Genomic DNA, 13,768 nt, shown 5'->3' on the forward strand with positions numbered 1-13,768 from the left:
GTTTGGGCCTGTGTTTGAATCTAGCTTAGTCTGTGTGGGTTTCCTCCGGGAGCTCTGGTTTCCTTCCACAGTCTAAACTGAATAGTTATGGTAATGAGAATCCTTAACATTTTAACTCATAGTGGTGGCAGCAATGGTGATTTAGCAAAAATTTTGCCAATGTCATCGTAGGCCTTTTAATGTCTTTCCAGATAATTACTCATTTTGTTTTTACTTTTGAAGATAAACAAGATTCTGATACAGGAATGAGAACGCATGGGGTTATAGGGGTTACAGAAAAAACAGTGAAATTATTAAGGTATGAAAAAACATCAACTCACCTTGTCTTTGTCTTTTTTCTTGATGAAGCACCATGGAAGAAGCAGACTTTATTTAAATCTTATTTGTAACCATGTCAACAAATGTAACAGTAATGAGAAACATTTGCTCAGACACCACTTGCCACACAATATTTGTATTATTTATAGTGGACTGTGACTTAACTAGTTTTTTCTCATTTTTGATATTAATTTGGGTTGCTGTAGAAAAAAGTTAAACTACTAATATTTTAAATCTGGATGCATTGCAGTAATGATATTGTTAGTGAAATATTTTTAAATTATGTTTTATTTCTAAAGAATAAAGACATAAATTACTCCCTCACTCACTTACCTTTGTAAACCGATCCTGGTCAGGGTTGTGGTGATCCGGAGCCTATCCTGGAATTGCGGGGGGGGGGGGTTAGGGTGCACTCTGGATGGCACACCAGTCCATGACAGGGTTAATATAAGTACTTTGTTGTTCAGAATGATGTTGAATGCTGGTAGCTTGTTTAGGGCAAAGTAACTGAGATCAGCAGAGACATCATTCGTGACTGGCTCGTGAGACTGACCCACGTGTATGTGCGCACGTGTGGCTCCTTTGCGATGGTGTCAGGTAATAGGAATAAAAAAAAAAAAAAACATCACTTTTGAAATGCTGAAGCCCAAGCCCATTCCCATGTGTGGGTCAGCTGCGTTTACCTTCTCCACTTTGTCATTCCAGTTAAATTGTCTACTACATACATGTAGTCCTTACACAGCTGACAAATGAGCTGTTAAAAATTAATATTTTACTACTGTTTAACTTTGTGTTTCTCAATCCTAGAAGCACAGCCCTTGAGGCACAATACAGCTTGGATGGGAAGCCAGAGAGTCGCAGGACTTTTATAAACTTAAAGGAATACTTACTGCATGTCTCATTTGTGACCGAGGACACAACAAAACTGGCCACAAAGAAGCAATTCATTACATAAACATGTTTGCCAGCATCTGGCCACTTTGTTTACAATCAAAAACATGTAGTAACAAATGTGCACGTATTTCCTCAGTTTCAGTAAAAGTCTTGGATATATCTGTAATAAATTGAGAAAAATGTGCTGAATGAAATTCTCCACATCTGTGGTGTTGCTCCCCCCCAACGCCCCCTGAATGAGTGTCTGCCGCCATCCTGCGTTATGCTTTAAGAAAGCTGTGCATGTTTTATTTGCTTTTGCTTCATGTAAATAAACCCCCTTTTATGAAAATCTGTCTCTGGCCTCTGTCCCACCCATATGGCCATTTCCTACCACAATGTGTAGCAGTACATTTGGACTCCATCCATATATTATGTATAGATTATATATATTTAACATATTCCACAAGGGGCCCCTTAGCATTTCTAAAGATCATATTTATTTCATTGTATTTGGTTCCCAAATGCATTTCCCCAAGTTTAAAAGTTATGGGATTAGGCTACTTTTCACATAAACTAATCAGGAAACTTTTCAAACTGGATTTTAGGCCTTCCAGTATCAAAATAATATACGCAAAAAAGTAGTAATGAGTTTCCATGTTTCACGATCATTTATTTGAGTTCTGAAATACACAAGGTACTCAGTCCCAGCACAAAAATCATCCAACCCAGAAATAAAATTCTGTGTAACGACAAGCAGAAAAACAGACAAGACATCCTGACAGAAGATGTGTTCATGTTGAAAATATTTAGTAAGATGTTATGTAACACAAATAAATGGGTTCACAGGTAATTCATGATACACACACAGTGGACAAGGAATGTGACAAAATTCCTGTAGCAATCGGTAGTGCGGATTTACCTCGTTACTTCAGCCATAGAATGATGATTTTTTTTTTAAAAAAAAAAATAGGAGCTTGTTTCCACCTTAGCCAAACTGCTGTATGCATAGAATTACAGACCATGAATACCATCCTCAACTGATTGTTACTTTTTAAAATTAGTATTATCTCTCTCTAAAGAACAGCAGTAGCTAAGAGGACATTTTCTGTCCTTCTGGTCCATTAAAACCCTTGTCAATTAACAGTTATTAAAAGAACAGCATTCTTGTTGAAGGTTCAAGTTTTCAAAATATCAGGATATGGCTTTCAACTTTCAAAACAAGAAATCGATTTTAATTATATATAGGGCATTGACAGAGTACTATAATTCAGTTTATAAACGATACCCTTATTTTACTGAATCTTGTTATGATGCAACATTGTGCTGCCAGACACTGCAGAGTGAGCAGACAAAGGGAGGATTTATTAAATAAAGGATAAAGTACCTGGTTTTTGATAAGCCAGGACAACTAGAAGTTCTGCTTCAAGCCAGGATTCTGGGGCCGTTTATGCCTGGAACAAAAGTCCCTCCCACTCGTGCTCATCTTGGCATCTCAGTGCTGTCAGCACAGATACCACATCATAAGGTACAGTACTGTACCTGAACAGCCCCCAACCTGAGAGCAAAGTAGGTCTCAGCTTCTGTTCTACTGACTAATAGTGTGGGGTTGTAGTGAGGCGTGACTAGCCCAGAATCCGTGCTCCGTACAGGTGGGTGTGTTGGTGTCTGTCTGTCTGTGTTGTGTGTGATCTGGTGGGCATGCGAGAAGATCTCTGAACTCATGTTTTTGGGTCTTATCACTATCCTGCTTAGGTTCTCTTTCTTTCTAAGCCTCCACCTCAAACCCCATCCCCACCTTATGCCCTCCTGCGTTGAAGTTCTTCCCATCAATCAGTGCAGACAGAGTGAGCTTCACACCTGAACAAGGGATGGGGAGAGAGCAGAAAGTGAGACACTCCTTTCACTAAACAAAATTCAGAAACATTTCAGCTGCTTTAGAAACAATGCAATTAATCTGCACAGCTTTCAAAGATGAATTTTAAGTAAGGTGATGTGCAGTGGCTGGCTGAGGGGGAGGGGTAAAGTCAACTGGCAGCACCTGATCACAGTCTAACTTCCATGGACTGTGTGTTTGTGCCATTGAGAGGGAAGAGATCCTGACGTGGGGCCAACACAGCTATCCTCCCTCCCCACCCCCGATAACACTCATGAGCACATTTGGTTTAAATATGTCAATGTCCTTGTCTTTACTTCGGCAATCACGGTCTCTGGTGTGAAAAGCCCTCATCTGAGTGTTGAAGTGAACCATTTGTCCACCATCCGCTTTTGTCTGAGCCTGCCTCTTCCTGTCTGTTCTTTTTATCTGGTCAACACTTTTTCCACTTACATTATTTCTGGGAAAAGTCAAAACACAGCTCTGTCTGTTTTTACCTCCAGTACCTTTACAACATATATAAAATACAATCTAAATTACCATATCTGGACATCAAGAATTTGCATCACTCATCCTAGTGCAAAGGACCCTAACCCCAGTAATCCAGACTTTTTAGCTTTAATTGAACTTACAGAATCAATCATTTTACATGTGGACATTCTAACTCCAGTTTATCAAAATTTGCTTTTACAAGCAAGTAAAATTCCATTCCATTGTCTGCAACCGCTTGTCCCGAGTGGGGTCGCAGCACACCGGAGCCTATACAGCAACACAGGGTGTAAGGTCGAAGGAGGGAGGGGGGGACACCGAGGACGGGATGCCAGTCCGTCACAAGGCACCCCGAGCAGGGCTCAAACCCCAAACCTGCCACACAGTGGGCACCGGTTGAACCCACTGCAAGTCAAATTTGTTCCCAAAATTTGACGGAACTCCTTACCTATCAGTTGCTAGAAATGCCTTATGTACAAAAATTGAACTCATCAGAACAATTACAGGAGCCTTTTCCCCCTATATCACTTCTCAAGTATCCATGTAGCCATCTGTATGCTTCCACTAAGTACACAATTTTATTTTACACATGAATTTGTTAATTTAGCATATTTGGAACCACATTATGATCTTTTCCTTCAAAATGAATGGTTATGTTTCTATTTACAAGAAATTGTCTGAAATGCATTAATACTGTAAATCAAGGTAAGGAGTAAATTGACCAATTTCACTAAAAATGTTCTACTAAGGAATAAAACAGCTAATTTCTCCAAAAACATACAATATTCACAGACATGAATAAGCTGGGAGCCAATAATGGATTGACAGCATATATCGCAGGGTTGTGAAGCTCTACCTGACCTGGCCTTAGGCTTTGTGTGTAGCCCACTCCAATGAGACTTGCATTGTTCACCTTGGCCTGTTGGGGGCAATGACAGCACATTAGACATGAAACTATAGATGGACAGAAATACAGTACTGTATTTGGGACACATTTATGGGCGGCACAGCGAGTAGCGCTGCTGTTTCACGGCGCCTGGGTGGTGCAAGAGTACACCCAGTACGCCCCCCCTCCCCCCGCCGCCAAACACATGCAGGCTGGCCTCAAACTGCTGAATTGCTTCCGAAACCCCACCGCAGCAACAGAGAGAAACCGCCTGAAGGAAGCCTGCCAGTGCCAGCGGTCATCTTCCCAAGCGCCTCGCCGCATAAACAAGTGCCTTAACCACATATCATGGTGTATTATAGTATCTCCTCATGTCTGCGTGGGTTTCCTCCAGGTGCTCCGGTTTCTTCCCACAGTCCAAAGACATGCTGCTCAGGTTCACCCACCATGTGTGAGTGACAGAGAGAGTGTGTGTTCCACTGATGTATGGATGAGTGAGCCAGTGTAAGTAGTGTATCTCTAGCAGTGTAAGTCACCACGGTGAATAAGGTGTGTGGGCCAATAACCCTACACAGAGGTCATTGGAAGTCACTGAAAGCATCTGTTAAATAAATACATGAAAAATTATATGTATTCATGTGACACTTTTCTCCAAGCAACTTACATTGTTAGTCTACCTACAATTATTCATCCATTTATACAGCTGGATAATTTTACTGGAGCAATTCAGGGGCTCAAGGTTTTGGAGTAAGATTCAAATCTGCAACCTTTGGGTCCAAAGGCAGCAGCGATAGCCACTATGCTACCAGCTACACCCACTGATACAGTAGAGGTGTGATATGGCTTTTTTTAAAAGCATTAGATGCTGCATGAGAAACTCAGTACAAACTTATTGCCAGACACACTAAATGTAGCCACAGGACTCAAAAACTAGGTCCTCAAGTTAAAAACACAATTGAGATCAGAAGTCTGTTCATAACTCGATTTCTTTGAACTATTTGCTGCAAGACTATTATTTACAGTATTCCCACTCATCCTGTGCTGGGTTGCTATTCTCCAGAGCCTATCCTGGAAATATATGGTGTAAAGCAGCGTACACCGTGAGCAAGATCCAAGCATGTCACAGGAATTTTGTTATATTATCTTAACTGGAAACACTGAAATATAGAATAATTTACAACTTCTAAAAATAGAAAATAAGACCAGGAGCACAATCTCCTATTCAACACCAGTTGTCAGACTCGTCACAAAAAACACGTTGGAAAAGTTCATTGTTATTGATGGCCAGACATGGGCTGTACCTGCTGTGGAAGCAAGTCGAATTAAATCCCGTGCCACATTCCTACCGTGTTTGGGTGCATTTTGCTGGCAAATAATGCTGAGTGTGGAAAAGCAGGTTGTGATCACTGTGTACACAGATTTTGGAAAACAGACAAGTGAAGATGATAAAAACATGTAAAGAAACTAAAAAAAAAAATGTGTGTTTTTAAAAATGTGCAAATCTGGTATTTGTAAGACAAGGAGCTCGCGTATGAGTTGAGGATCCTGGGTATAATGCAGGAAACCCTTGCTGTATGTGGGCCGGCGGGGCTGTCACTCACAGACAGCGAGGCATCCTTGTCCAGCTGGTACTTGGCAGCCACACCAAACCGTGTGTTGTTACTGCCAGCAGTCCAGGCCAGAGTAATTGCCGTTTCCAGTTGCTCATTCACCCTCTGATAGATGGAGCCACCAAATTCGGTCCCATCATTCCTGCAAATGTGGGCAGAGAGCTGTGACGCAAGTGTGCCGGGCTTTTACCTCGTTGCTGTGTCCCACTTTGCTACTTACACACTGGTGTGAAGCTGGAAGTCATCGGCCCTATAGCCCAGCGCAAAGCTGTTCTGGACCAGCTTGGATTTTCCTACGTTGAAGGCCATCTGGTAGCCCGACAACCAGCCCTCATAGACCAGCACAGTCGCCGCGTGCACGGTAGAGCCAGAAACATCAAAGTCCACATCGCAGCCAACGTTAATGTAGTCGCGCTTGTAGCTGGTTTTCAGCTTGCCGCTCTTCTTGCTATAGGAGAGCAAAAGTTGGCCATTCTTTACGTCTCCACCCAGTCAAAAACAATAAGCGTCAGCATGTGGACCAGAGATTATAAAAAAAAAAAAAAAGCCTCTATTCCAACACACATTTATCTGATGCTTTTCTCCAAAGCGACTTACGTTAAACTACTTACAATTATTTACCCTTAAATTCAGATGGGTAATTTTTACTGTAAGCACTGCTCAAGGATACTACAGCTGGAGGTAGAATTTGAACGTATGATCTTTGGATCTAAAAGCAGAAGTTCTAACCACTACTCTATGTAAATATATGCTCAATATGTATAATGTAAATGTATGCTTTTGGGATAGGGTTTGGGCCTCTGTGACCCCAGCTTAGGTTAAATAACTATGGATGGCGAGTCAGTGAATGATATATATACACACTGTACATGACTCAACAGAAATAAAAGTAATTGAATACTTGAGTGTTTTTGGTCACTAGAAAAACTTACCCTGTGTTTGGCACAAACGAGGTGTCAAAGGATAGCTTCAAACCATGAGTAAGCTACAAGGGATGGGGGGAAAAAAAAAAAGTATAAATGACATTTAAAGCTGAATGAAGGGCAGTTAAAAGGGACGCACTTCCGGTCAGACTTCAGGCAAGCTCACTGACTTGGTCTTCCAAGGTTATCTCAGTAGCCAGGGTGTTGTCCGTGTTCCATTTCTGACTCAAGTTCAGGCCCAGGTCCGTCAGCTTGTACTTGGTCTCCAGGTTCCCGCCGGCCTTTCCAGTGTCTATGTTACAAGAGCCAGAGGTTTTGAACTCCTGGGTAGGAGACCGATGGAGAGCGAACCAGAGAGAGACAGGCAGAGGACAAGGTCACAGAGGCAGCGGAGCAGGATGCGGCAGGTAGATGAGGCAGGAAGGAGAAGGGGTGTTAGATGGGATGGTGAGAAAGGAGCAAAAAAGGGAGGAGCAGCAGAATGGAGGAGCAAAAGAAAAAAAAGGGCGAGAGAAAAGAAAGCAGTGGTTATTGCACCAATGTGGAGTCGCTGGCACAGCACTGCACCACAGGAGGGCAAAAGACAGCCAAGCAGGACACAGTGACAAAGAGAAGGTGGGGGGGGCAAAGAGAGAAAGACGGAACAAATGAGACTGTTAAACACGCAAGAGCCACTGACAATCTTCCCTCTCACTCATTAAACAAACAAATACAATTACCCAGAATTTTTCTTCCTTTTTGCATTATGGGTTAATTGCACAACGCAACAATATTTTTTCAAAGTTCTTAGTTATATCGATTTTTGCGCTGATTGTGATTAAAGTCCACTGATTACAAAATACCACTAGTTCTTCTAGGGTGTCAGTTTTAGCCACAGAATCTTGCTTTCACTATTTTAACAGAAATTTTCAAGATTTTATGAGAATTTTCACTCACACACAAGGAATACTGTATTAAAAAAATCTTAAACGCCATTTATTAAGGAGAAATACAGATATTCTGCACTGGGACATTCTGGAAAAGCACTGAAAATCTAGATGGCACCAAAACATTGTACAAAGTTCCAAAACATTCAAGAAAGCATCAGATCCTAAAAGGTACTGGAATATTCAGTGATTGGAATCCAGTGCCAAAAATTTTCTAATTTCAACAATTTGGACTATTTCTCTGAAGAAGAAGAAAGAGAGAGGAGAAAAAAAAAAAAAAAAATTGTCAAAACCATAATTTAACAAAACTAAACGGAAAATGAAAAAAATAAGTGAACGTAATAAAGTTGTTTACACTAATATCAGTAACAGTTAGTTTGCATTTACTGCTTGATTTGTTTTTTTTTTATGCCTTGTACAAACTCCAGGGTTGAAAAGGTGATGACAGAGGGGTCAACAGATAGGCGGACAACTCCTGCCGATGTCGTGACAGGGACACTGACTGAATCACATAGTACTGTAGTATCATCTTACCATCTGTCATTGAAGTCCAAAGTGTGTGCAGGAAAAAAAAAGATTAGAAATTAGGGGGAAAAATCCAGGATTAACTATAAAACATCACTTTCTCATTTACTTTCATGGCTGAAATGTATGAAGGCAGAATGAGATGCTGAAGAGCCAAAGTGAGAGGCACAGCCGATTCCCACATGGCTGGAATAAAGCATCTCTCTCTGCTGCAGCACTGTAATCATTGACCGACTGAAACGGCTCCTTTGCCATTTCCAGCTGCTCATTTTCTCAGCAAGAAATGTCAGTCCTCGCTGCTGCAAGCCACGGGGACGTACGAATTAGGAGAGGAGGAGAGGCCGAGACAGAGAGAGAGACATCGCCGCAGGTGACAACAGGTGTAAAGATGCCCACAGGGACGGCGCAGGAAGGGCGCAATCTGTTGCAATCAATTTTCCGCCGTTCCCGTGGAGCGGGCAGTGCCAATGGAGGAGTCTGTAGCCCTCAGACTCGATTCACAGAGCACGCAAGTTCAATCACTGCACATCACACGCAGTGGGACTCCGCTGACTCCAACAGAATTCAATTCAATTTATTTTTATAGAGCGCTTTTCTCATGCTGTGACACAGAGCGCTTGAACACAGGCATAAGGCAAATACATACATCAGAACAAGCTTAAGAGTTGAAGCCGGTTCTGCTTGCCCAGTACTGTCCAGCCTGGTCCTCGAAATTTAACCACAGAATACCAGAAAAAAAGGGGCAACTGTCCAACCAAAACACATCTGCTTCCTCTGGGCAAAAACACACAACTAACACCAACATTTATTTGTTTAGCTGAGGCTTTTCTCCAAAGCAACTTAGTTACTCATTTATACAGCTAGTAATTTTTTTTTGCTGGAGCAATTTAGGGTAAGTACCTTGCTTAAGGGTACTACAGCTGGACCAAAGGCAGCAGCTCTTAACCACTACGCTACCAGCCACCCCCTCAACCTTAGTGTATGTTGCTGGTAAATATTAGTGACCACTTGATGTAAATTCTGCCATAGTAACATAGAGCTGTTAGTAGGCTATAGAAAAGACATGTGACATCAATGTAAATATGAGCACATGAGAGCACAACATATGTGAAACAGTTATAACATTAGCTCTACAAATAAAATTTACAAGTGTAAAATTACTGTCTCATGAACATCACTTATAAATTAGTCGGCTAATAAAATCTTTGCAAATCTGATGACTCCAGAAATGGAACACACTGGGGGTTTGAGTTATTCAGTACAACAGCATTTCTGCCCATTATGTGGCCATTTAACTGCCAGAACAGGTTCTGTTAAGCACAACTTTACAAACACAATTGGAACTGGTTCTCTGTTCATGACTCAAATTGTTTGTAAGTCAAACCACAATATAGCCGTTTATAAACGCTGAATAATACAGTTTAACCCGCTGACATATTTACAGGGTAAGTTATGCTAAAAACCCCAGATAAAGAGTAAATGAATTAAAAGTTTGCTGTAAGATTTATTTCATTTTCATAAACAGCTCATCCAATGCAGTGTCTCAGTATTCATCTATACTGGAAGTGCAAAGTTGAAGGCAGGAAACTCCAGGAAGGGTGAAAGTTTTTTTTTTTTTTTTTCTTAACACTAAGCAAAATTATCTTTAGCTGACTGAAAATAAAAATACATAATAATGACTGCTTCCTATTTGGCATGTCATGTTCTTCCTAAACATCCACCTGCACCTTTGACAAACAGTGCAGTACTGCAGGACAGAGACAGGAGAACCTATAAAAAAGTGTTTCACCTTAAAATAGCAACAATGTGTCTGTTTTGTGACTGAAGGCAGAAACACTGTACCCAGGTACGGACCTCTTCTTTACATCAGTGTGTTTAACAGCCTCTGGTCCCTTTCTGTTTGTAATCAAAGAAGCATAATAATTCAATTCATTTTTATACCGCAAAAAGTGGAAGCACAAGCCATTTTCACTTTGCAACACACATTTTTGAAAATAAAATAATGAAAACACAATTAAAAATAGAGAAATGTTTATATTTTTCAAAAAATTTATAACCAAGTAAATCTTCCAAGAGTACCACAGACAGGCAGGCGTTCTTTATTGAACGTTATTTCTATAGATCATAAACATCCTTGAGCCAAATTATCAGAATGACTCCATGCCCGATGTTTCCCAGCAGTTACCAATGTAATCAATGAAAATATTTTAAAACATTCAAGCTAGAAATAAATTTGTTATAAATAGTATAAAATAGGCTGCTGTGACTATCATCAAAATACCTCTTATGTTGGTATTTTAATTAAAGGAGACACTTCATCTGGAAACAACGGAAAAAAGGAAATCTGACATTGTCACAGTAAATTTGCCTAATAGGGCGATTTAACTAAGAGCTAAGTCCATTTTGTGAGGAATAAATTTAATTTATAAATTGACTACATCTGAACATAATCCACAAAAACGAGGCATGAAAAAAGTGTTAGTTGTGTTCAGACATTCAGAGACCAGTGTAACAACAGCAACGCACAGAGGACCAGAACCAACCCGCTCGGAGACAAGACTTACAACTCCACTCTCGGACTTTGTCTTCAGGTCCAGTTTCACAATGCCAAATCCTAGGTGACAAATCAGCGATAAGAAAAATGAGAATTAAATGGCTCAACACCAGGTGATAACAGACAACCACATTCTACCATTCTCTAAAAGAGGAAACTCAAGAGCACAATAAACAGTGACAGCGATTCCACAGGCTTGTGACTGCCCTACTATCACTCTCCTATTCTGGGGAAGAACATGTGAGCAGTGAGGTGGCCAGTGCCCACAAAAGTTGATACTCAGGTGTAGTTACAACAGTGAGTGTAATCTTCTCCACACCACTCCTAAACCACCCTGTCAGGCCAGCGCTGCCAGCGCTCATTAAGCTCATTAAATTTGTGGTAGATTACCCTCTGGGATTAGGTAAACCAGATCTGGAGTGTGGCCTAGTAGTTCAATCTGCAGATATTTTCCTTCTGTCCCTGCTTTGCCTAATACTTGCTCAAAAGCAAAGATGGAAAAATCGACTTGCTCATCATAAACATAATATGATTGTCGAGTTCGATTCTGTGCACAATAGCTTGCGTGCGATGCTTTTCTAGCTCATTACAAATGGACAAAGCCTCCAAAAAATACAAATAGTCACACATATACATTGACTATTCTACTCATTACCCCCAATACACAATCTTAAGGACCACTTGGGTTGGCAAAAGGTGGATATAACAGATTTTGACAAAACTTAATGGCTGTTTGTTCAACATAGTTACGCTTTTCTCAAGAAAACGTAGATGCTACGTCTTGCTTTTAAAAAAGATAAATTAACAAATTCATGGCAGCCATATTCTGAAGTCCACGTCTTTGGGTAAACTGGTCCAAGGTGCAGACTGTTAAGAATTCAACTCGCTCACCGTAGCCTTTGCTGAAGACATCCTTGGCAGATTTGCCCAGATCGGAGTAGGAGGGTGGAACTACCATGGTGTCTGTGGAAGGAAGAGAAAGGTCAGCACGCCCAAGATGGCTCTCAAATCGCAGTTAATGAGCAAGTTCACCCCCGCCCCCTCGTTTAAGGAGATTCGGTTTCCAAGCAACCGCAGGCAACGGACCTCCATCGATGATGGTGCACGGGATGCTTGCTGTGCAGTTTGTCAGGCTTCCCAGGAGACGGATGAGCAGTGTAATTAATTAAACATCTCCAAGCTGAGGGGATTTGACGCCGACGTGCCCTGCCCTTTCGAATCTCAGCAGGACAAAGATGTGTGTGTTTGTCTCTCTCTCTCTCTCTGCCTGACTTCACTGGTCCTCCAGGAGCAACACACCATCCATCACAGTGTTGCCACACTCGAAATCAGTCACATTTTAAAGCGTCCAGCATCGTAAGCGTGAGCCGAAGGTACGGGGTTCTTCAATCGTTGCAATATTACACAACTTAAATAAGTTCAGCCACCACTTTCAGTCCAGTTAACACAAAGGCTCATTCAACTTCATGTGAAAATGTCACTGAAAGTCATTCTGAGACATTTCCAGAAGCAGAATTTTAAAGCCACAGTCGAATGTCACACTGATGATGGTGGCAGAACTCGACCGAAGACCAGGCAGCACAGGACAGAAAACACACCATAACTATAAATATCCTGTACACCACACATAATAACTAATAATTTGAGCTTTTCTTAAAAACTAAAGACAGTAATTTATAATTAATTCCAAAGGACTTTTCAGAACTTCTGCTTTACTGTTACACTTGACATGACTTGACTTATGTGACGTTCATGAACCGCTCTGGGAAAAAATACCAATTGTAATTTAAGCCTCGTCCTTAACTTAAGTATGTCCGTTTACAATGACAAATTCATGCCGCAACTGAATTACTCGGAAATATAAAACTTTAATAAAGGTCAAATCTGCTACTGATAGTGTTCATAACCGAATCATAATTTAATCCCGTATGAAAGTTATTACCTCAGGCAACTGCTGCTGGGCGCATCCTAAAAATACCGGTCGTGCGGCGCGCGCGTCGTGTGCGTGTGCGTGTGTGTGTGTGTGTGTGTTTCAGGCCTGTCTGCGCAGCCAAAACAGGAGACTGAGGAGGCGGAGTGCAGGAGGACTTCCTACGTAACGACAATTATGTTAGCAGAGCTAAATATGAGCGGCCGTGACAAGTTCATGACAATAACACGTTACTGTGAACGTTCGGCTCTTACCGTGCGCCGTCGCGAGGCAAGCCGCGCTCCCGAAACGCTGCGCCGTTTCGCCGTGGAGGGCACGTTCTACGCAGAGGAGACTCGGGGACGCCTCCGAGTCGAACTGCGCAGGCGCAGCGTTTCGCGCGTGCACGCGCACGCCCACGCCCACGCCCACGCACACGCACACGCACAGAAGTCTGCCCGGCTGTGTGAACGGGCGCGCGCCGTGCCGGCAGGCAGTGAAGCGAGCCTGTTCTATAGCCTGATCAGTGATGAAATTAAAAGTAAATAAAAAAAACACAAATTTTTCTGTGTTCTTGAAACAAGTCAGTACTTTTTTGGCTTCCATTTAAATGCAAAGCTGGAGCAATGTGCTCCCTTGCATATTTTACAAGTAGTCCTGTGATAAATTAGTCCAAAGCTCTGGTAGGATTTACATTTATTTGGTAGACACCTTTGCTTTGTCCAAACAACTTCCAATGAACTCTATGTAGTGTTACTAGGCCACACACCTTATTCACCATGGTGACTTACACTGCTAGATATACTACTTACACTGGGTCACTCATCCATACATCAGTGGAACACACACACTCTCTGTCACTCACACACTATGGGTGAA

General features: G+C 41.7%; 1 protein-coding gene across 4 annotated transcripts; it reads right to left on the bottom strand.

Annotated features, from left to right (window-relative positions):
- Nucleotides 1-2,153: 2,153 nt before the first annotated feature.
- Nucleotides 2,154-13,256, bottom strand: LOC108934648 (voltage-dependent anion-selective channel protein 2-like). Of its 4 annotated transcripts, XM_018752646.2 has the most exons (10): nucleotides 13,165-13,256; nucleotides 11,872-11,943; nucleotides 10,991-11,040; nucleotides 8,436-8,438; nucleotides 7,146-7,298; nucleotides 6,985-7,037; nucleotides 6,273-6,500; nucleotides 6,044-6,194; nucleotides 4,418-4,475; nucleotides 2,154-3,051 (listed from the first exon to the last, which is right to left on the bottom strand). In XM_018752646.2, the coding sequence occupies exons 2-10, from the start codon at nucleotides 11,936-11,938 to the stop codon at nucleotides 2,960-2,962; spliced, it is 855 nt and encodes a 284-aa protein (XP_018608162.2). In that variant the 5' UTR covers nucleotides 11,939-11,943; nucleotides 13,165-13,256; the 3' UTR covers nucleotides 2,154-2,959. The 4 variants fall into 4 exon arrangements, with proteins under 4 accessions (XP_018608162.2, XP_018608171.2, XP_018608141.2 ...); XM_018752655.2 differs by lacking the exon at nucleotides 8,436-8,438; XM_018752625.2 differs by lacking the exons at nucleotides 2,154-3,051; nucleotides 4,418-4,475 and having other exon boundaries at nucleotides 5,192-6,194.
- Nucleotides 13,257-13,768: the final 512 nt, after the last annotated feature.

Source organism: Scleropages formosus, chromosome 6, assembly GCF_900964775.1.
Source record: "Scleropages formosus chromosome 6, fSclFor1.1, whole genome shotgun sequence".
Classification (NCBI taxonomy): domain Eukaryota; kingdom Metazoa; phylum Chordata; class Actinopteri; order Osteoglossiformes; family Osteoglossidae; genus Scleropages; species Scleropages formosus.

Bases quoted from the DNA above. Each gene is read 5' to 3' on its own strand.
- LOC108934648 (XM_018752625.2), bottom strand. From the start codon at position 11,938: ATGGTAGTTCCACCCTCCTACTCCGATCTGGGCAAATCTGCCAAGGAT. The intron at 11,041-11,871 runs GTGAGCGAGTTG...TTTGTCACCTAG, and splicing joins TGTCTTCAGCAAAGGCTACG to GATTTGGCATTGTGAAACTG. The intron at 7,038-7,145 runs GTCAGTGAGCTT...CATCCCTTGTAG, and splicing joins AGATAACCTTGGAAGACCAA to CTTACTCATGGTTTGAAGCT.